At 38.9% G+C, this 24,195-nt stretch overlaps 1 protein-coding gene across 1 annotated transcript in view; it reads right to left on the reverse strand.

Moving 5' to 3' along the window:
* Positions 1-900: 900 nt before the first annotated feature.
* Gda (guanine deaminase) overlaps positions 901-24,195 on the reverse strand; it is a 52,291-nt gene continuing 28,996 nt past the window's right edge. The window contains exons 9-13 of the mRNA XM_008841828.3: positions 21,725-21,792; positions 10,174-10,320; positions 7,279-7,409; positions 5,518-5,545; positions 901-4,734 (exon numbers count right to left, since the gene is read on the reverse strand). Coding sequence (XP_008840050.2) covers positions 4,664-4,734; positions 5,518-5,545; positions 7,279-7,409; positions 10,174-10,320; positions 21,725-21,792 — 445 coding nt within the window. The 3' untranslated portion in view covers positions 901-4,663. The remainder of the gene's footprint in view (positions 4,735-5,517; positions 5,546-7,278; positions 7,410-10,173; positions 10,321-21,724; positions 21,793-24,195) is intronic.

Below are 24,195 nucleotides of genomic sequence, written 5' to 3' on the forward strand. Positions count from 1 at the left end.
TTCAAAGAATCAACTCTTTAATTGATGCTCTGTATTGATCTTTTGTTTGCTAGTTTATTAAATTCAATGCTGGTATTTATTATTTCTTTTCTTCTGTGGTTTGTATTCCACTTGTTCTTGTTTTTCTAAGAACTTGAGATGCATCATTAGGTTATTTGAGAACACTATGATTTTTTTTTTTAATGTAGGTACTCACAACATGTAAACTTCCCTCTTAGAACTGTTATTTCTACATAACAATGAACTGATTCTTTTTATAAAGATATATTTATTTTTATTGTATGTGTATGAGTGTTTGCCTGTATGTGTGTTTGTGAACCACATGCATGCCCAGTGTCCAAGGAGGCTAAAAGAAGGCTTTGGGATCCCCTGGAACTGGAGTTACAGTTGTGTGCTCTTAACCATCTCTCCAGTCTCGTGAACTGACTCTTGAGGTAAGGTATATTTCTTACTGTGGGTTGTAGCTTTAAAAAAATATGAAAAATAAACTATGCTAAAATCAAATGCATAGTATTCAGTTCTAAATGGGTGTGCATCATAGCTGTGTTAATTACTTTTGCATTTCTTGGAAAAAATACCTAACATAAACAACCCAACAGATAAAGGATTTGAGTCATCTTTTTTTTGTTGTTTCTGTTGTTGTTTTGAGACAGGGTCTTTCTGTAGCCCCAGCTGGCCTAGGACTCACTATGTAGACCAGGATCTCACAGTGCTAGGATTAAAGGCACGTGTCACTGAGCCTGCTTATTTTGTATTTTGCTCACAGTATCAGAGGTTTCAATCCCCCATGGGCATGGCAGAACAACGTACATCAGGCAGACAGGAAGTAGAATAAGATTCATTTTCCTTCCATCAGACTGATAGAACTTTCAATAAAAACAAATAGCAAACACAACAAAAAATAATGTAAACACAAAATTTCATTTATTTTTTTTCCTGGTGCACGAAGGAGCTCACACAGCACAGTAACAATAAGCAAATCATACAGATACTGTGGGGAAGAACATCCCCTTGAATACATACATGTATAGGCTTAAGAACAGCAATCAAGAGTCTAACAATAACTTCAGGAATGCTTTTATGACAGGCTTTTTGATAGGAGATGGGCAAGTGAATTACTGCCACACAACAGTTGTGTTAATAGTGACATCAGTTACTCAAGTAACCTGGTAAAAGCCTTCTCAGAAGTTACATTTGATTTCATTGTTGACTTATTTGGCTTTTGAATTTCACTAAATTTGGACTAGATCCCAAACTTCCCCTTCTATACTCCACCTCTCACATTCAAGGGTGGGAAGGAAAGTTGAGGGTAGGTTTGAAAACATGCACAGTAACAGAGTTTTCTAGCAGTGACCTGTCTGCTTCTTTCTGGGTCTTTTGAAATTTGTTAATGTCTTCTCTGGAGACATAAATTTTAAGGTGTAAATTCATGCCTGCTGTATCTAATAGACCAGAAATTGCAAACATCTCCTTTTGGTCTCAAAAAAATTGACATAGTTCCTGCAATTTTAAATTATTTCAAATGATTGCCCATGATGAACTTTCAACCCGCCTGTTTCTAAAACAGCAGAAGCATCCAGCTCTGGGGCTCTTCCATGTGTAGCACAAGGTAGAAATGATAGAATGAGCCTCTCACTTGCCTGCAAGGATTTCTGTGTCTGCTTCTGAAGTGAGAAACTTCAAAATAGGCACACTCTGATAGAGAGCGAAGAGAGAAGACTTGAAATACATTGCTAGATCTCACAGCCATTGCGTTTCCTCTGCAAGACTGCAGAACGGCTGCCAACTGGAATATTCAGGGGCACACTTCAAAATCAGCTAAGCAGAAAGAGGACGTTTCCTGCCATTTTCTTTCCTCTAACTTGAAGATTTCTCACTGAGGAAAAGAGATTCAATGGAGTTCAATGCTCACAGAACTAACTTAGAAAGACCTCCCTCTGGCATGAAGGGAGCTTGAACCAAGGACTCTCTTGGAGTCCTGGATCTTTGACAGTTCAAGCCAAGAAACAACTGAGATAATACAACAGAGGGGCCCAATCTCTGATTAGAACAACCTCTCACAACCTAATCTCCTTTTTCCTATATTTCCCTCCCTTTTGAAAATCAAATTCAACTTGGTTGATTAGCCTACTTTGTGTTCTGATTGCAAGAATAGTTTATAAATATACTGTACATGATAATTTGGACTTTAAAAAAGCCTTTTACAATAGTATGCCATCAAAAATTCCAGGGAAGTAAAGCAAATGGCAGAGAGTGGGAGGGAGGGTTAACATGGTTTTAGTTCTTTCTTGTCAGAGAAAAAACACCATTCAAAAATAAAGTGACAACTAGGGTCAGGCTTGGCATGTGCCGGTGTGCAAGTCAGAAAGTCAGTCTACAGTAGGTAAAGGTGACATTCAAAGTGCAGAACATGTGGCCCCATGTGTGGGGTACTAAAGTATGTGAAACACTCAGGAATACTGGATTTGGGGAGATAAAACACATAAGTTAGAAGAGATGCAGGGAGCGCACAGTACGTATAAACATTTCATCATACTCCGTTTTTACTAGAAAAGTTACTCAGCTCTTATACTATCAGGACAACTGAAAGTTTGACAGAATGATGCCATATTGGCTATTGAAAAACCACACTTATCTATATTACTGTATGTGAACCTTATGTTTAAATAAAAACTGATGTTCAACATCAAAATGCACACCCTTAAGGAAGGTAGTGTAGCATCTCACAAAAGCTGAAAACAGCTGTTGACTGTCAGAGGCTCTTACCCATCACATCTAAGCTCCCCAGTCTCCTTGTTCAGGCTAGACATCCTGTAACTAAGTTCCTTCATCTAGGTCAAAAGAGCAGAAAACATTTCCTGGCATTAGAGGGGAGTGGGGAGGAATCTGGCAGGTGATCTTTGCCTTGGCTGAGGATCTAGAATTACTGGACATTCAGACTGAGACTGGAAGTTGGATTTAATTACTTTTTATCCCACACAGAACAAACTCTGTTGATTTTATAAAACAAAATAAGATAAAAAATGTGTCGCATCTTTAAATGTAATGTATACACAATCAAATCTAAAAGTGTTTCTACCAGGAAAAAGAATGTGGACAAATTACTGCTGAAATAGCATGAATACGTGAAAGTGATATTTACATGACAGTAGAGGAATTGTGTTCTCAGATCTGAAAATACAGAATTAACTATAGAACATAAGATTTTTCTTCTTAAGATCATATTGAATCTTACCTAAGCCCTAGGAGTCAATGGTATGATATATTATATTAAGGAAAACTGTTCTTTGTCCTTGTTTGTGTATAGGACCTAGAATAAGTTAAGAAAATGGAGGATTTGAATAGAATTCATACCAATACTTTATAAAGATTTATCATATAGTCATAATCTTGTTTCAAGTCTAAAATGGATGCTATATCAGGAAATATAAAATACCTTTTTCTTGTTTAATTTTCCTACATGTCTATTACAGGTTAAGTCCTACTAATATAAGCATTAAATGGAACCTTTATATAAGTCTTCATTATCCTAAAATTTTAATGCCAGAAAAACCTTAAGGAATTAAAGAGACAGTTGGATAAATTAGAAAAATAAAGTGTTTTCAATATATAGGCCATACAGTTCTTTCCTTATGTTTCCTTAGTGGGACTGGCTCTGGCTTTTAAACTCTAGCACACTGACAGGAGTGTGAGTGGTCCAGCAATGCTGATGTGTGGTGTTGGACAGATTAGGACCCTGTTTTATTAGTGTTACCATCCCTAGGACACCCAGTACTCTCCAGTTTAAGAAGACTCCAGTCTATACAGCAATGACATATGGGATTTGTTTTCATCAAATGAAATGGAAGCAGTTTTAACATCACATTTTAACATCACATAGCCAAAAATGAAGGTGACTTTGAAGTACACAAAAACACAACTGTTGATGCCATGTGGCTTTATGAATGCTATCCCCTAAGAGACTTGAAATCTTTAATACTCAACTTCTGTCAAATACTTTGAAGCACAGAACTATATTTTAAAAGTATATGGCATTCGGTTTCTGACATTCATCCCTAAGGAAGGCAAAGCACAACAGTAACACATCTCTGAAATGCAAATTCCATGAAGCATAAATTTCCGAAGTACAAGGTCAACCTAGAAACACAGTTTAAAATTTAGTGAGTTCTCTTTTTAAATGACTACGTTCAGTACATAATTTCCAAACACAATCTGAAGTGGTTTTCCACCATTTGTTCACAGTCTAAGTTGTGCCCTCTCATGAAAATGTACTCATTGGTCCATGTTCAGATTCCTAATTTTCACACTTATTAGCTCAGAATATCTAACCACATAGGAATATTTCTTCCTTTCACATTTCCCTATATAGAAAGGTTTTACTTCAATGCAAGCGCAGCCCAGCAGTGACGTGGCCTTCTGTTTGAACTTGACACAAATCTGAACAGCTCCAAAGGGAGGCATTTCCATGAAAGTATGAATGCCCCCAACCAGAGTTGAAAAGTAGTGCACCTCCTTCAAACAATTTACCAAGTGGGTACTGTAACTAGACACAAAGAGATAGTCATCCAAAGAACAAGGTACTTATTTTTAGCTTTCTAACCAGCACCTGGGCACAGGGAAGATGTGTGTCATCCCAGGAGAACTTCGTGGATGGCCAGGGGTCTTACACCGAGCTGGAAAATGGAACCACCTGCTTTCCACCCACATAAACCTCTTCAATATTTCGGTCATCTCCTGAAAGAAAATGCGAAGAATTCTTTATAATGTGTTTTTGCTTCAATCAGTGTTTAATTGCCTTCAAAAGAGATTTAAAACAAAATTCTTTTAAAAGAAAAAAAGAAAGAAAGTGCCTTATTTCTCCCAGATTGTTTGCAATCTCATCAGTGCGATGTGATCAATAGAAGACACCACAGTTCATCTGAGGATTAGGGTATCAGTTCTGAAGCTGAGCTGGAAATCACAGTAAGTTCAAGCAACCCCATTGCTGCCTGTTCAGCTGAAGTGGCTGGCTTGCATTTCTAGCCCCAAGTGGAGAGGCACACCTACCTTTATTCTCTAGATCATGCTCAGCATGTTGACATGATCAGTCTGCAGAAAGGTCCCATCTCACAGCTCAAGTTCATCCAGCACTGAGCTCAGCCTTTGGGAAGTGAGGCAGTGTCAACTGCTCCAACCTACATATTGTTATTCTGTCCCAAAGAATACAGCTGAATGTGAGTTCAGTTCTGCCTCAGGACAGGGAGGTTTGTAGGGCACATAACAAGTATAAGAGGGCTTGGCATGAAGCTCTCTTCCCTTCTAGTCCTCAGCCTGGGACTTATGACTGTGTGTTCTAGGCTGACTGTTAGGTATTGTGCCATAAGCACAATGCTGAGGCTTAATGCTGAGAAATGTTTTAAAAAAATGAATCAATGCAAATTAACACACACAGAGTTTAATACACAGTATTGTAAGCAGAAAGCCTTGCCCAAGAAAAGAAACAGGTTTTATTTAGCATAGAAGCATAGCTCTACCTACCTAGATAGAAGAACTTCTGGATAACAGTCTAAAATGAAAAACAAAGGTAGTAAGAAATAATATTTGGTACATTTAAAAATTAAATTCACAGGGAAAAGTTGCTAGAAAAAAATCCAGGTATTGAAATTTATTTCTCAAAAGGAAATTTTATTTTTTAAATAAAAAGAAGTAGTCTTTTTTCAAAAACTATAAATAAACAAAAACCTAAATCCAAGCAAACAAACAAAAATCATCAGCTGCTAGCTATTCATTGCTGGAATATTCCTAGCATACAACCTTGAAATCTTCAGAGGCAAAGTATTACATAAATTAATCAAAATAATGAGATAATCCAAATACTTCAGGAGGTGTATGATATAAAAACATGACTATATCAATGGGGTTAAGCCACATTCCAAGAATTCACTGTAGTAAAATAGTAAACAAATAAAAAAAATTGAAAATAATGTAACAGGACATAGTACTCCCAAATGGAAAGCAGGAAGGATACTCTTGCCTTCCCCTTCTCCCCTAGAGTGGCCCATAAAGCCTAGGAAGAATTCCTGACCTGTTTTTGGCCTCCTGTGGGCTTGTGAGGGCAGGTGGGTGAGAAGCCCCCTCCCTACCCCTACTCCAGGAGCATCCTTGTCTTTGAAGGCAAATGGTCGCACAATTGGGCAAATGGGCCTCGCTAAGTCCTCCGCTTTAACATCCTTATTCTGTCATTTCTCCACAATTCTCCATTCTTCATCACACCTGGCAGACACTCGGGTTTGCCTGAGCTTTGTTTCATTACAAATTTCTTGTAACATGGAAAATTTACATTAAGTAAATATGCATACTTTTCTCTGGTTAATATTTCTTTTGTTTAGGGACCCCAGCCTTGAACCAGAACCAACAAAGAAAAAGGTAATTTTCCTCCTTTAAAATAACAAATGGTACAAATTTCAAATAACCTGGTTACATATCAAGACTGTCTCCAAGAAACAAAACATAGCAATCTTTTCCTACAAACAAAAATGAATACATCTTAATAATGATTGTTTTAAACATATTTTTGCAAAAGAAGCAACAATTATTTATAAACTGATCTACTTATGGAAATAAATGTGATAACTGAGTTTTCTCCCTTTTTTAATATTTTATTTATTATTTTTATTTTATGTGTATGTGTGTATTGCCTGCATATAGGTAAGTGCACCCATGTCATGCAATGCCTACAGAGGACAGAAGAGACTGTCAGATATCCTGGAATTGGAATTACAGACAGTTGTTAGCTGCCATGTGGGTGCTGGGATTTGAACCCAGGTCTTCTGCAAGAACAGTGTTCTTATCCACTGAGCCATCTCTCCAGCCCCCGATAATTGAGTTTTAAGTTGTGGAAATTTCCTTTTTATTTTGGTAAGGAAAATAGTGTTTAAGTTTTTTAAAACCCTAAAACTCTTATCAGAACCTAAAAAATATTTACTTTTGCTTTATTATATGAGTGTTTTGCCTACATGTATGTAAGTGCACTACATATGTGCAATACCCATGCAGGCCAGAAGAGGGCATTGTATCCCCTGGAACTGGAATTATGGACAGTTGTTAGCCAACTTGAGGGTGCTGGGAACCAAATCCCAGGTCATCTGCAAGAGCAGCCAGTGTCCTTAACTGCTGAGCCATCTCTCCAGCCTCCATATTAAGGTTTTAATGTTCCAAGCCAGCCTGGATTATATAGTTAAAAATCCCTGTCTCAAAAAACTAACCCAAATGCTTTTTGATTCACTTTCTTATACTTACCTCAGAAATATCTCCAACAAAATCTCCACAAAACAGATCAATGGGAGAGTCTGATGCTTTGGGGTTAATCAAGAGGGCATCAAATTCCTTGCCCACTTCAAAATTTCCAATCTCACTATCCAGCCCCAGAGCTACAGTGGGAAACAAGTGAACAGCCATCAGAATTCCATGCCATCAAATCATGCTGATGTCCTTGTTTGCAAGGACAGAATCTATCAACGTATAAGTAAAACCCCCAAATTAGGATCAATAGTGAAGCAGAAGTGTTCCCATTCCAGCACACCTCAAGATCTCCGAGGACAGCAAGATTCTAGGAAAGCAGAACCTGAGCGTGGGAGCAGCTCCCTTCTCACAGCATCCTCCAGTGCTAGTGCTTCCCACCCAGGCCATCTGTTGATCTCTCAAAGCAGAAACCTGACATGATACTTGTCTACTTTGTCATTTCCCTTCTGCCCACCACACTCCTTGCTCTGTGGTTTTGCTCTTTGGGTTCCATGAAGTACCTGACAAATTTACTTTCATTGCAGTGATCTGAACTGCGAATAAACATTAATTTTCCTTTTGCATATTTGCCAATGCAGACATAGCCATTGTGAATTCCTTAGTTGAAATCATTTGAATAGAAAAAAATCCATTTCAAAGTCCCCAGATCCTATAACTCAAGAGTCCCAATTGTTTGAAAGCAGATTGCTCTCTTTCCAACCTTAAGGTTTTCTGACTGCCAAAGAATGGTTTTCTAGATAGGGAACCTTAAGATAATGTCCACTGACCCTGCCCATCTCACAGTTGTTACTCATGATCCATTTTATTGGATGCCAAGGGGGAAACACTTCTCACTTTTATAATTTGTTTCAGAAGACACAAGTATTTGGATTTTGTGGCCAATGAAGCTATTGAGTCAGCATCACCTTAAAGCCTGAGTTCTGAGTGAAGCGTATATTGAAATCGCAAGCAAAACTATGCATGAAACTAAGATGAACTCACTGTAGTAGTATCTGGTTCAAACTTTACTTGTGTCTGGTACATTCTACCACTGTCAGGGTATTTTTTAATGTAAAAATACTGGATAGGGTTTTTTTTGTTGTTTGTTTTTCTTTTTTTCTTTTTGGTTATAAGGCAATATCCGATACATGATATTTCTGTGTGCAGGTATCCAGATAGTTAGGCAATCTCAAAGCACTGAATTAGAAATCTTACTTGTTCTTAAAATGTTATTTAAATAGGAACTCTTTATTCTCAGAAAAGGGAAAAGGGTTTTAATCTAAAGAATTCTCATAGCACAGGAGGGGTGCAGAAATAATAATTGTTAAAACTTGCTAGGTGACTTCTACTAATTATGGGGGGAAGACTGGTGTGAAACAAAAGTGCTTGGATTTTTCTCCTTCTTTGGTTATATGCTACTTTTGTCCTTGACAAGGGAGCTGACAATATGACCTTTAAATGACTTGATTCAACACAAAATTATGTGTGCATAGTAGGCCAGAGAAGCAGGCACATTTGCAAGGGTCCATGAGAGACTGATGGCATGTAGAAACTAACTGGGCTATTCGTTAGAACAGGAAGAGTTCAGGGATGAACTAACCAAGTAGTACATAATTGCTTTCAGAGAATTTGAAAACAGATGCAAATCTAGATCTTTTGGACAGAGCCAACTAGGCTGGTCAGTAACTCAAATGGCTTCAGGAAATGCATCTCTGCTGCTTGGAGTGAATGTGAGGATGTGAGTGCTCTGTGAGGATGACTGCTGTACAGTTTGACTTCAGGAGTGAGTGCAAACGCTTTGGCAGAACTGAGAAAGAGTCACACCTTAAACAGGGATCTATTCACCCCATTTCATTTTGACTAGCCTAGAGACAAGCGAAAAAGAGGAAATTCCACTGCAGTCAGCCCAGTGATCCAGGAACAAAGATTTAAAAACGACACCTCAAAGTAGAAAGTGATTTGGTAAGTATCCTGCAGCAGCTTGGGCAGAAACAAGAACCTAACAGCAAATCAGAGAGCCTAGAGCAGTAAACCCCAAGCACCAAAAATAAAAATAACCCACTATTTTAAACTCAACTTGTTTTCGCTGGCATATAGAGAGTAGAACCACTCCAACTAAGGTGGATGCTCAAATATAATGACGCTGTGGGTGAAAGGGACCACATTACAAGAATGGATGACTGGAAACTGAACTTTGAAATGAAACTTTAAGGGCTAAGGAGCTACAAAGAGTATAAATGCTATTCCTTTTTCTTAAAATGTTCTTTATGGTGTTCATTATAGTCAGAACAGTCAAAGAAGAGCTGAGAAATAACTCTTCCTAGGGTATTCCTGGCCTTCCATTTCTAAGACTTGGGGTTTCTATCATAAATCTACATCCACAGATCTGTGTCCATACATTTTAACTGCTCACTAGTTTCTAGTGGTTTAGTGCTATTTTCATTCTAAAATAAAGCAAAGTGTGGGGGCTGAGAGAGTGGTTAAGAGCACAGGCTACTCTTGCAGAGGACCCAGGTTCGGTTCCCAGCACCCACATGGTAGCTAACAACCATAAGTAACTCCAGTTCCAGGGGATCTGATGCCCTCTTTTGACCTCTGAGGGCATTGTATGACATGGGTGCACTTACACATTTGCAGGCAATACACTCATACACATGAAATACAAATAATAAATAAAACTTTTTAAAAAGCAAAGTGGATATAATTTCTATCTTATTTACATGTGAGAAGAATGGTTGCTCCATAGACTGATGGAACACATGTCTCACTGGCCATACTTTGGGTAGGCTATGTGCAATATGTCAATCATGAATGTGGGGTTTGCCTAATTTCACTACTGTGCACCTTTATACTATAGCCAAAGACACAGACTGGCATGGTGGAGCATGGTGTGGGAAAGAAAATAGTCATTACCTTGGCTTCCTCCAAGAGTGGCTAGTCTGAAGACTTCTTTGAGGGTGAGGCTTTTCTCATTTACCTTATTAATTAAAAGGATATTGGAGACCATCAAGGCTCTTCTGATGGCATCGAGCATGGAAGAAGAATAACCACCAGCCACATCTGTGGTACGGAAGACAAAGCCCAAACAGTAACTTCACAAAGATGGATAGAATAGCAGGTACATAAGGTTCTCTCCTGACTTTAGTCACAGACATTCTATCATTCACATAGTTTTTAAGAAGGTCTTATCTATAAACATGTAACTATAAACTAACATTTAAATGAATTCAAAACCTATCATTCTCAGAAAAGCAGAAGGCACTATTTATGGGGAAGAAGGGGACCAGCAGGAGGGGACACAGGAGGGGGACAAATGAGAACAAAGTGTAAAACATGTATTAAAATGTGATGAAACATGTTATTTGCATTTTTTTGGTCTTTTTGAGATAGGGTCTCCCTATAGCCACAGCTGGCCTGGAACTCATTATGTAGACCAGGTTGGCCTTGAACTCACAGAGATCTGCCTGCCTCTGCCTCCCAAGTGCTGGGATAAAAGGCGTGTACCACCATGCCCAGCTTGCATGTGATTTTTAAGGATTTGAGTATGATTATTTGCCTTCATGTATGTATGTCCAGTGTGTGTGTGCCTGGTGCCTGTGGCAGCCAGAAGAAGGCATCAGATCCCCTGAAACTGGAGCTACAGATAATTGTAACCACCATGTGGATATTGGGAACTCAGTCTAGGTCCTCTGCAAAAATAGTAAGTGCTCTTAACCACTGAGCCATCCCTCCAGTCCTTTGCATGAATTTTTTTAAAAACCACCTGTCATTAATATCAAATGTATACCTAGATTAGTTCCCTAGGGTTGCTACAACAAATCACCACAAATTCTGTCATTTAACAGAACAGAAATTTCTTCTCTTACAGTTTTTGGAGGTCAGAAATCTAACATCCAAGTGTTGGCATGGCTGGTTAGAGTGTAGCTCAGTGGTGGAACATGTACTGAGCATGTCCAAGGCCAGGGTCTCAGTCTCCACATCACAGCAAGTGTCAGCAGGGATATTGTCCCTTCAAAACTCAAAGAATCCTGGGACTGGAGAGATGGCTCAGTGGTTAAGAACACTGACTGCTCTTGCAGAGGACCCAGGTTCAATTCCCAGCACCGCATAGTGGCTAACAACCACCTGTAACTCTAGTTCTGTGGGAATCGGATGCCTTCTTCTGACCTCTGCTGGCACTGCGTGACACATGCGCACTTACACACATGCAGGCACTACACTCACACACATAAAAAAGAATGAAAAAATAGATCCTGCCTTGTTTGATCCACCTTCTCACTGCACATATGATCTTGGCTTATGGCAGTCATTCAGTCTCTGCTCTGTCTTCACAGGCCTTCCCTCCTCTGAGTCTTTGTGTCTTTCCTGTTCTGCCTCTTATGGCCATTAGTCTTTGGCTTTGAGAGCCACCATGTCTCAGAATGATTTTCTCCTGAGAGCCTTACCTTAATTCTGTCTACAAAGATCTTAGACTGAAAATGGTCATAGTTATAGGTTCTGGTACACATCTTTTAGGGGCCACAATTCAGCCCATGGTTAATAAAGCTAAGAGAAAAATGTCGAATTGAACAGTCACAGAAATTGTTTACATATGGCTGAGCAGCTGTGAAGGTTAAGTTCAATAACGTGATTTAGCATAAACTTTGTTCTGTAAATTAAAAATGTTATAAATTTTAAAAATCCGACTGCTATTCTAATCCAGATGAGAACTTTGGGAAATGAAAAAGTCATTTTAAATTAGTTCTTCAGAAAGCTTTAGAATGAGCATACATTTGGAGAATTAGTGCAATAAATAAGCACAACTGACATGGGCCGCTTTCCATATAGGTTGGCGTCATTAAATGATAAATGAGAGTTTTAGTGACTTAAAGTAAGTTCCCAATTATAACTAATTGAAATACTGCCTTTGACAGGAACAAATTATGTTATTAAATGAATTTATATAATGTCAAGTAAGATCATATGTTTTACTAAAGTACATTTTATAGTTAATAAAATGATATCCTATTTTAAAATTCTGTCATTTCTTATAGATATATGATTATTAGTGCTTATACATACTGCAATGATGAAAAGTGATGGCCTATTTAGTAGTAATTATAGATTGCAGATGAATTTTATGTTCAAATGTCTTTAGGTAAACTATGAATTTTTTTTTAAAGTACCTCTCTTTAGTCACGACAGTATGGATAGAGGATCACTTGGTTCCCTGAAAAGTTTTATTACATCTACTTAAGCTATTGGTCTGAATTAACAGGAAATCACCACAGCTGGGGATAGTTCAGTCAGTGAAGTGCTTGCTGTGCAAGGCTGAGGGCCTAGGTTTGAGTCCCAGCATCCATGTAAAAAGCTGGGTGTGCTGGCAAGCTCAGAAGACAGAGACAGCCAATTCCCTGGTGCTCTCTGCCAGTCATCCTAGATTAGTTGGCAAGCCCAACTGGCAAGATTCCAGGGAGAGACCCTCTTAAAAAACAAGGCAGACAGCTCCTGAGGAATGACACTTGAAGTGGAACTCTGGTCTCTTCATGCCCATGCGAATACATGCATATCCACCAACACACATGTTCCCCCACACACATAAATACGCTCACATACCTGGACACATGCACAAATAGATAATAACCATCCATTAAACCTGAATTTTATATAATTATTTTATATTAATTAAAAAGAAGTGAATTAGCCTGGTGTGGTGGCACATGCTTTTAATCCCAGCATTCAGGAGGCAGAGGCAGGTGGGTTGAGGCCAGCCAGGTCTACATAGGGAGTTCAAGGCCAGCTAGTACTGCATTGAGACCTTGTCTCAAAAAACCCATAAATTAATTAATTATTTAATTGTACAATAAAAAAGAGCAATACCAAGCACCAACAGTCATAAACCAGTGTCAAATGTTATATTGCACCAAGAATCATTCCAAGAACAACATAAACATTAACTTAGTCAATCAACACAAACATATAAGATATCTGCTATTATCAACTCCACTTCAGAGACAAAAATGTCAAGGTCCGTTTACAAGGTAGCTTGCCATTTAGCCAAGGTATCATGCCTCACCAGCCAGCAGTAGAATGGCAATTTGCATACCATTTCCTCTCTGAAACAGAGGTTCTGAAACCCAATTATTTACCTATTTTACCTTGGAGATTTTTAGTTAGACAGATGTCTTGGGTTCCTTTAATGAATCTGCTAAATCAGAATCCTTGTTTTCAATTTAAAAGTTGATTGGTTAAAGGTTGTATAGATTTATGGTACAGAGTGTGCTTCATTTGGCTTTCAGTGCTGTGGATGGAACTCAGGGCTTTGAGTATGCTAGGCAAATATCATGCCACCTCCAGCCCCTTGTGTACTGTTTGGAAGTATCATAGTACGGTGGTTAAGTTAATAAAATTGGCGTATTTATTACCTGTACTTTTTGTGATGAGACCACTTAGCACTTTCGTTTGCTTAGCACTTTTTGAATGCATAATATATTATTAGTGATAGTCACAAGTGATAGTTCACACAATAGAACTCTTAAACTTATTTCTCTTGTCTAACTGAAATGTTATATTCTTTGGCCAACCACTTTATATGAAAAGAACACAAGATAATTCTAATATGGCCAGTTTCATAAAACACCTGCTTTAAAGGTAAATTGAAGTAGATAATGCCATTTACTCAAATGGTTTCTCTTCTAGACAACCCAGTATCCTGTCCATAAGTTCAACTATTGAAAGAATCTCTGATTTTTTTTTTTCTGCTTTTATAATGACTTATGAGAAGAGGCCATGAGCTGGGAGTGAGGAGGGAATGAGCTCCAGAACAGAATTTAAGGAGACATGAGAATAAAACTGGGTTGGAAAAGAAGGCACATACTTATTAGAGTAATTATCTCTGTTGTCAGTACTGAGGGCTGTTTGGGAGTTGAGAGCAAAATTTAGCATGAAACCCACTGTTTTCTCCAGCAACTTCCAGATGCTCAGCTGTAGGCACTGAGAAGGAACTGTTGAGATAATCAAGGGAGGGATTTTGTAAAGTGAACGCAAAGAAAACAAGAGGGATTTGCAAAGAGAAGGGCTTCCAGGGGAACGATTATTGTGATGTCTGCTGGCATCTAAGATGGTTCTGTTAGGGAGGCAGGGTCCTGAGAATGCATGGCATTACTGGGTTGGAGCCCACAAGAAAACCAAAGGCTGGTGCTTGGGAAACAATGGAACAGTCAGGTTAGCACAGGGGGACATCACTGTAAAGTGAGGCATGGACTCCATGAAAGTTGCTGGCTTTAATCAGTTTGTGCATCTTGGTATATACATTTTCCCTATGCGTTTAAATTTTTCCTTCAGGTTACTGTTTTGGGGTTATTCACCTTTGATTTCTTTATATTTTTGATGGGAGGAATTCTGTCTCCATAATCTTCAATACAGGTTGAGCATTTCAGATCCAAAATTCTGAAACCTGGAACACTCCAAGTTATCTCACAGTTAGAAATTCCCACTTAATGTCTTGTGATACAGGTGTGCTAAAAAATACTATAAAATCACCTCAGTCTGTGTATATAAGCTACATATAAAACTTAGATGAATTTTGGGTAAAGGTTTGTATCCATTTCCCTAAATATCACTTTATATATGCAAATATTCCAAAATTACAAAGAAATTCTAAATCCAAAATATTTTCAGCCCCACACTTCTTAAAAAAGGGATATCCGGCCTGTATTTTCATATTGTACAGGAGATGATATGCATCTCTTTTTTCCTAGGACAAAAAGCTTCATACTCTAACAATTTTGCTCCCATTCAACAAGTCCAACTACATCCTCTCAACCTTATACATAAGCATCTGTTCTTGGTTGGTTAACAAAATCAGAAGACAGGTGTATTTTTAATAGTTGAAAAGATCATCTTTAAAGGCATATATCATTAAAATTTTTATAAAAATATATATTAAACATATATTAAGTATATTAAAATATACAAATAACAAAAATGGAATATAAAAACCAAAATTCAAGAATCTGACCCTCGGCTTAAAAAATAATTATCGTATGCTTACATACCAGGAAAGACTTCTCCACTTACTTATGGCTTACTTAATTTTTAAAAACATACACTTCGAACATTGTTAATATTCTCTCTTTGGATTTATTTTTGGCTTCTTTTATTTTTAAAGCTTCGTTTAGTGTTTAAAATGATTTACTCTGGAAACTTTAATAATTTACAGCATGCTGAATGCTAGAACAAATGCTGAGCTCTGGACTCCCTCCACTGTCACTGTTTGCAGTCTGAACCTGAGCAGAAGAGTCTGATCCTGTAGCTCTTGCTACTGTTATTGTTATGAACACATATAATTGCACACATTACTAGGTTTCACTGTGCTAATTCCATAGTGCATGCATCATATCGATTTTTGTTTGTCTGTTTTTTGTTTTTGACAGTCTCCCTAGTCCCAGCCCACCTGGAACTCACTATATAGACCAGGCTGGCCTCAGTCTCACAGAAATCTGCCTGCCTCTGCCTCCCCAGGGCTGGGTTTAAAGGCATGCACCACCTTGCCTGGCATTATATCGATCTTTAAAATCTTTGATCATGCCCCTCTCTCCTTCTTTACCTTCTCTCCCCCATCCTCTTCCCAGATGCTGAGAGTCTGTCTTCTACTCTCAGGCCATCTTTATATGTTTGCTTGTGTGTTTTGTTTCCATGTGTGAAAAAACGTGACACTTCCTGTGCCTGGTTTCTTGATCACTGGTCGTAGTGTCCCTTGACTTCCTATTGTATAACCACCTCCCTCACCTTATAAGACCCTTCATTTTGTATCATCACTAATGATAGTGATGCTCAAGCAATTTTTTTCCCAAAGGGTTCATAAGAAGAATATTTTCCAATCCTTTGTATAGCTGAGAAATTTGTTTGCCCTCACATATGAAAGAGATATTGGGTACAAATATTACTAGTATTTTGACTGATTACTGTTTTGCCTTTAAGCTCTTTCTTGCCTTTGGTATTATGCATGAGAAAAATAATTATCCAAAAAACTAAATTATTTCATTGATAGCTGATATTTTTCCCTCAGTCAATGCTTCAGGAACATTTTATTGTTGTTATTTTTCTTGTCATTAAAATATTTTGCCACAAACGTTCAGTTACACTTTATCATTCAGTAGGGTAAGCACTCTCAACACAGTTCTTTCTTAAGTCATGATTGTCCTGTTCCATTTGTCCCGGGTCTTCGACAGCTGTTTCAGCACCATCCCGTAATGATCTTTGCTCAGTTTTATTCCCCACATCACTGATTTAGTTTTCTCCGAGTAATTCAGTTTCTTATCGCTCCCTATGTTGTTTGTTTGCTGTCATTTTAATTGAAATATAATTAGGAGATTACCAAATTCATAGAACTTAGATGTTCAGTTCAATGATTACTAACAATGCATACCTCTAACTCCCTTAAAAAAACCCAAATATTAATTATTTCTCTCATCAAGTTCTCTCGTGGCTATTTCTAGGCAATTCCTGCACATCAACCTCAAACTTTAGCTACTGCTTTCTGACATCTGTTAATATAGTTCTGTTGGTCCCTGGGTGCCATGCATATGGAATTACATGATATGTGCTTATTTGTACCTGATTTGCAGTTATTTATTTATTTATTTTTATTTTTATGTGTATGAATGTTTTACCTGCATGTAAGTGCACCTGTGTTGTAAGATGCCCATGGAGGCCAAAAGAGGGCATCAGATCCCCTGGGACTGGAGATATAAATGTTTGTTAGTCACCATGTGTGTGCTAGGAAACCAAACTTGGGGCCTCTGCAAGAGCAGCCTGTGCTCTTGACCCTGAACCATCTCTCCAGCCCCCTTTACCTGAGTTTTTTTCTTCCACTTAACAAAGTTTTGAGCTTTATTCGTGCTTTTCATACACAGTGGTTTGTTCCTTTTAACTGGTCTCATGTCTTCTCACACTCTAATAATGGTGACACGTCTCGGAAATTTCCTTCTGAATCCCAAAGATCACTATTGGCTCACTCACTTTATTCCTTTTGACTCTACTTTCTCTTATTTTTCAGTAACTTTTGATAAGATTTAAAAGGGCCTCTTGCATCTTATACTTGAATGGGGCAAGATGTGCCCACACTTGCTATCAACAGCATGAATGAACTGCTCTAAGGGGAGTCTCTATTATAGTACAAGGTTAAGGTTAAGTAACTCCTAAAGTCCACAAGCAAACAGCACCTTAATATAGAAAAGTCATGTTTAGAAATAATGGGGCACTGGATGACAATTGCAACAGACGCTTATAAAAAATAAAACATTTTCCAAGTTAAGAAGTTAATATGCCATTTTTAGATAAATATTTGGTTTATGCACATGCTGTGCACTTTCTTTTTTAAGCCACTGTGTGTGTGTGTGTGTGTGTGTGTGTGTTCATGTGGGTGTTGTGCACATGTACACTTGCATGGAGGCCAGAGGTCAACATCATATATCTTCTCAATCACTCTCTGCCTTAGCTTTTGGGATAAGGTCTCTCACTGAACTGGATGCTCATGGATTTGGTTAATGACAAGTTGGCCAATGAGCTTCAGGATCCTGCCTTTTTCTGCCCATCCCCCTACCTCCCAGTGGAACACACTGCCATGCTTGTCTTTCTACATAAATTCTGGGGGATTTGTACTCAGGTCCTCATACCTACACAGGAGGCAGTTTTTTGCCAATTAAGTTATGTTTCCAGCACTTAATTCAATCTTCATTGATGAGTGCTGTGTACCAGGCACTGTGTCAACCACTTTGCATGGTTTTTCATCACTTAATTTTCAAAACAAGCTTATACTATAGGTGTATTAGTGACTTGTCTCATTGCTGCAACAAAACACCCGACAAAAGCAGCTTAAGGAAAGAAGAGTCAATTCCTATTCTGGCTCAAAGTTTGAGGATACAGTCCATCATGGTGGGAACTCATGGAGAATGGAGTTTGAGATAGCTGGTCACTCCTCAGTCAGGAAGCAGAGAGATGGACACGTAAATGCTTGGGTTTCACTCAGTTTTTTTGTTTTGTTTTTATTTGTTTATTTGTTTGCTTAGTTGGTTTGTTTTTGTTTTTGTTTTCTTTTTGTCTTTTTGGAACAGGGTCTCCTTGTAGGCCCAGCTGGCCTAGAACTCCCTACGTGGACCAGGTTGACCTCAGTCTTACAGAGATATGCCTGACTCTGCTAGAATTAAAGGCGTGAGCCACCAAGTGTGGCTTCCACTTTTTTATCCAGTTCTGGACCTGTTCAGGGAAAAGTACCACACACATTCAGGGTGTGTCTTCTCACCTCACTGTAATCTAAATAATCCCTCACAGATGTGCCCAGAGATTCATTTCTGTAGTGGTTCTAAATCCCATCAAGTTGACAAGACTATGCAGCACAGGAGATGTGCTAAGTGCTGCTGTTGTAGGAATCTGGACATGGATGTTTGTAACACTAAAGTAACTTGTCAAAGTCTCACAGCGTATCAGTGACACCTGGAATATTCCCTAGACTTTCTAGGCTATTACTATAATTAACAACCAAAATAAAAACCTAGAGTCATGTGGCTGATTTAAAACACAGGCGCTAAATCCTAGAAACTATAAAAAGCAATATCTACATGATTTGGGCATAGATACTGAATCGTTTATATGAACTGACTATAATACGTAGTAAAAAACTCTTGGCCATTTCCCCTTGTTCATTAAAGCCTTCCTTGAAGGTGGAATAACAATCACTTGGCAGCACTTGTGACTATACCCGATAGCACCACAATCTCAATGATTTAAGGCTTGAAAAAGAAATTTCTAAATTTTTATTACTTTGATTTTATATAAAATGAGGAAAAATTGGTAATCAAACATCTTTCAAATATTTATGAAATAATTATGCATATAATTGCATGTTTGATCAGTTGTAATTATTTGATGTGCAATGTCTCACTGTGGCAAACAGACTTGAGCAGCTGCAGGAAATTATGAAAGCCATCAAAGCCAATGTGAAGGCACCTGGCTCTCTTACATATCCAGGGACAAACACATCAAGAACAGAAAGTAAACACAAAGGCTACCCGATCTCCCTCACATGGAATCTAAAAATGTTGCTATCACAGAAGTTGAAAGCAGAAAGGTGGTTACCAGAGGCTGAGGAAAGTGTGAGGAGGGAGAGGTGGTCAGAGTTCGGGGAGGGAGAGGTGGTCAGAGTGCGGGGAAGGAGAGGTGGTCAAAGGTGAGAGAGTAAAAAATTACAGTTGCACAGCAGAACATGTTCTGGTGTGTGATTTTGCAGTGAGGTGATATAGATGATGATATTATATTGTGCGTTTCAGAGAAGGTGGAGGAAAGAACTCTGAATATTTTCACCATAGAGGAACATTATACCTATATACATATGTAGACATATTGCATGGTACCCCATTAATATATACAAGTTTTCTATGTCAGTAGCTTATAGTGGATGCCTAGACACTAAGCCCGAGTCCCACGTTTAGTGAGCAACACTGCATGAACTCTGGGGAAAGGAACACATCATGGAGAATGTATACATCACTAACTCAGCAGGCCCCTGGCACATTCGTCTGTCTGGTAAACACTGAAAAGCAAGGAGTCTTATTTGGCCAAAGACCGCATAAGAGCAAAGCCAGTTCTCCCCTAGCTCAAGGTTCCTGATGCGGAGAGAGGTTAGAGTCGTGCTCACTTCAGCAGTGTCAAACTACACTTTCATTTGAGATAATATTTGTAATGAGAAAGTTATTGGAAACTAAAAACAAACACAGATTAGACAGGGAGAGCGAGGGAAGATAAAGCCAGAGGGAAATGTATTAACTCACCGCCGCCCCCCCAAATACACACAATATCTGTACATGAGTGCATGTGTATACCTGAAGGCTATATAACAAGGAGCACAGTGCCAGACAGGAGACACTTCCCTTAGAATTGTTGGTCAGCTTGTCCAAAAGACTCCCAAATAGCACAGGCTGTTGGCACAGCCCTTGATTGCCTCCCAGAACTTGAAGGTAAGACCCTATTGATGAAGACAGGACATACTTCAGACACAGGACTTAGAGCAGTGGAGCCGGAACTGACTTGGAAGCCTTCTCCCTGAGAAGTATCCCTAGAGGATACTATGCAAATTGCTAAGGGAGAAAATCAATTCGTGGTCCAACCCAGCTCTAAAGCCTAATAACCACACAACTGGCACAGCAAACTAGCTCCGTTGGTGCAGTTGTGGTACTATTATCTGAGGGGAAATCTACAGCTATCTAATTGGACTTAAAGCCCTCTCAATAGAAAGGAACTCGTGGGTGACAGTGTAAATATAGCCAAATACACATGACTGGAGAGGTCATAGATCATAGAGAAAATTCTATCTCTGTCATATCTCTAGAGAAATGAAATTTCTTACTTTATGCTAAATATGGATCCTTATATTTACATACAAGTATACTGTATACCACTCATCAAAGAAGCTTCTTTTGCAAAAAATGGAGACTATTACAGAGTTCCACAACTGGTCACACACAGAGAATGTATTTCTGAGAGATGCCCAGCCCTAAGTGACACATCTACAGTAAAACCTCAACCCCTAAGGCTCATGGAACATATCAGGACAGGGGGTAGAGAAAACACTAATACATCCTTCAACTCTCACCAGCAAAGTTTCTTCATACAGCAGAGTGCAATGCACACAGAAGGCCTCATCTGCCCAACTTTTAGAGAATAAGAGACTGCAGAGTGGGCATCCCTGGATAGGACTCCTGTATTAAACCTCAACCCATCCATTGCTCAGGGACCATTGAGGAAGAGGAGGCAGAATGGTTGCAAGAACCAGAGGTTTTTAGGCCTCTGAGAACTTGCTCATATGAACTTGCAACAATGATGACACCATGCACAAGACCCAATCAGACAAAAACCCAGCATAGAACTAAGGAAAAGGGCAGCAAGCCCTAACCTTATACAAGGAACTATTGGCTACTGATTACTGTGGGGTGAGGTAGAGTAGATCTTCTTTAAGGGAGTGACTCTAGATAGGCAGACTAGACTCAGTAGGTGAGTGTGTACTGAGGAATACCTAAAAATGTTTCACCAGTAGGACTCAATATATATGACAGAATGCCTGAAATCTGGTCAGGGAGGAGGGTTCAGGGGATGTGGATGGGGGAGAAGTTCTAAATTTGATTAAGATCTATATGAGATGCACAAAAATTAAATAAAAATGTTATATAAAAATCCTAGCCTGAAGAACAAAACGCCTTGGAAAGAGTTGTCCTTTTTATACCAGTCTCTAAGCATGAGCAATAAAGGCTTTTGAGGCAGAATATCTTTAAAATTCTCCCTATTTGGCTAGATTCTTATTAAGATACCCATTTGTACCAGATAATAAAAATAATGTTTCTTAAGCATAGACCTGTTTCCTGCAAACCAGTTACATGTGAAATTTATTCAGTAAGTCACTTGGCCATAGCTGCAAATGGTGGCTGCTTACCTGTGCCCAGCCCAATCTTCACTTCATGTTTCAGGACTTCAAGCACATTCAGAAAGCCACTGCTCAGCCTAGAGAGATGCCAGAGCAAGAAGGTGTAGGTGATTCAACAGCAGAAGGACACTGTCAGTCATGACGGTGACATCACTGAAAACCGATTCCCGTTTTTATCAGGTATGATGCCCACGATCAGGCAGAATAGGTCATGAAAGTGGTAAAGAGGATCATAAAGGGTTATTCTTTGGGCTGAGATTACTCTCGGAAGGATGCAAAGCATCAAGAAGCAGAAGCAAAAGTGGAGGATCACTTGCATGGAAAAAAAAAATGAAGAATTAAGCCTTGCAAGTTAGCCTAAAAGTATAACAGGTCTAAATACTTTTAGCCAAGTCTGCCTTTGATAATAAGATATACAAATTAAACCACATTGCCTTTATTCTGTATTGAGAGCAGTGTATTACCTGAATGAACAGCAATTTGTGCTAGGGCATAAGAAACAATACCCCAAAGTATACTGCTTCGAGCCTGAGACCCAGCCTCGATAATCAGAGTCTTTCTCTGACCTCCTTGCTTCTTCTTGTCTCTAATACTTCTTTATTCTCAGCAAAACAAGCCACAGAAATGGGAATTTCTTGGGACTGGGATGTAACTCAATGGTAGAGCATCGGCTTAGTATATGTGAGGCCCTGGGCTCAAGCCTCATCAACGAAGCAACTAAATATTCTCTTTCCCAAAATGAGCCATGGAAACTAGGATTCCTTTTGTTCCTAAGAAAGCCACAAATCCTGAAAATAGTGTCTTTTGGTTTCAGGACTGGCCACAGAGGTGTCTTCATGCATATGTTATCTGAAAGATGCTCATAAGATCTTGTTTCTGATGGGTTCTGCTCCATTTCCAGGAGTAAAATAATGCTGCACAGGTGCCAAGAAGATCTGAACAGGCCTTCCTGGGTTTTCCCACTCAGCTTCTTGACATTAGATTCCCTCCCTGACCCCCTGCTTTTCCAATGATGTTGCTATATAGTTTCCATGTTCCATCAAATCAAACAGGAACAGTGCTCTGTCTTTGAGTCTTCATTTAAGTGGCCCTGTGCACATAGAACCTACATTTGCTAGGCTTTTCTCTCATTAATCTGTCTTGTTTCAGGACGTTGTCAATCACCCTGTGATGGATCAGAAAAGGTAATCATGTCTTTCTTCCCTTGTGCTTGCAAGATTGGAGACAGGAAAGTACAACTAGAAAAGAGGGTGCAGTCCAGTGAATTGGAGTCTGATGGTTCAAATGCTGCTTCTTAGGATGATGGAGCTAGGAGAGATGGTTCCTGGGCTGAGTTCTAAACCTCGTCACCTTCATCTCACTAGAGCAAGTAAAAGATAATGAAAAACTAAACCATGTCCTTAAAAGTCCAAGAAGATATGAAGGTTAAATTGTTCTGCTCAAAAGTGCACTGAACTATAATTTCTAAAGTCCTGGGGTATACATAGTAAACTTCCCAAAGTTCTTGGAGACCAGCATTTAAACATAAATGTGTTCTTAATAAAGTTAACCTTGACCTCAATTTGCAAAGCTAGATCATGTTTTAATTTAGAGGATGTCATACAGTTCATCCAAGGATGTTACATTCTTTTCCTACGGGTCACTAGACTGTAATTAAAGTCATAGAGGCATGTGACCTATCATGTGCATTTATGTTCAGTTTGAAAACTCAGAGTCTTCAAAGCCTTTCAAAACACTTCAGGAAAATGCCCTGTGGTTTTAGGCGCCCTTCCCACACTGCCATCAACAAGCATCTGTACCATTCACAAAGCCCCTATACTTGCAACTGCTAACACTTCCAGCCTTTCACTGAGATGCTCTTACCTTGGCTAGAACATGTTTTCTTGTTTGGAGAAAGTCAGAAGTCCCAGGGGATAGGTATTCCTCCGCCGCCACCCCCAGTCCACCACCTCTGCTCAGCCTTTATTCCTTCCCATGCCCTCACTTTTTGGGCTGGATAAGTGACAGTTATTTGGTACATTCGTTTCCTGAGTTCTCTAGAAGCATTACATTCATGGACCTCACAATGGTAACTGGTTCCCTTCCCTCCTGTGTCTGACTTCCAAAGGCACTCTCTAAGATCACTTCCCAAATATACTACCTATAGAATCATAAGTTTTTAACCCAGCATCAATGGATTAGAACCATGGGATCCATGAATTCTCTGAAAATTAGACACTATTAATTTTTTATTAATTTTTAAATTTAGTTTTTTGCAAATTTCATACAGTATAGTTTGATCATATTTAGATCCCCTCCCATCTGTACCTCCCCCCCTTACTAGCACCCCACCATTTCTGTATATATGTATATGTACCATATGCATATATGGTCTATAGAGTCAGTTTATATCTCCAGATGCCCTCCAGTGTGAGTTCATCCACTGGAGCCCAGTCAACCTACTAAGAGGCTTATCCTTAAACAAGAGTGAATATCCTCTT

This window comes from Nannospalax galili, unplaced genomic scaffold (genome assembly GCF_000622305.1).
Source record: "Nannospalax galili isolate Female #2095 unplaced genomic scaffold, S.galili_v1.0 scaffold1151, whole genome shotgun sequence".
Classification (NCBI taxonomy): Eukaryota; Metazoa; Chordata; class Mammalia; order Rodentia; family Spalacidae; genus Nannospalax; species Nannospalax galili.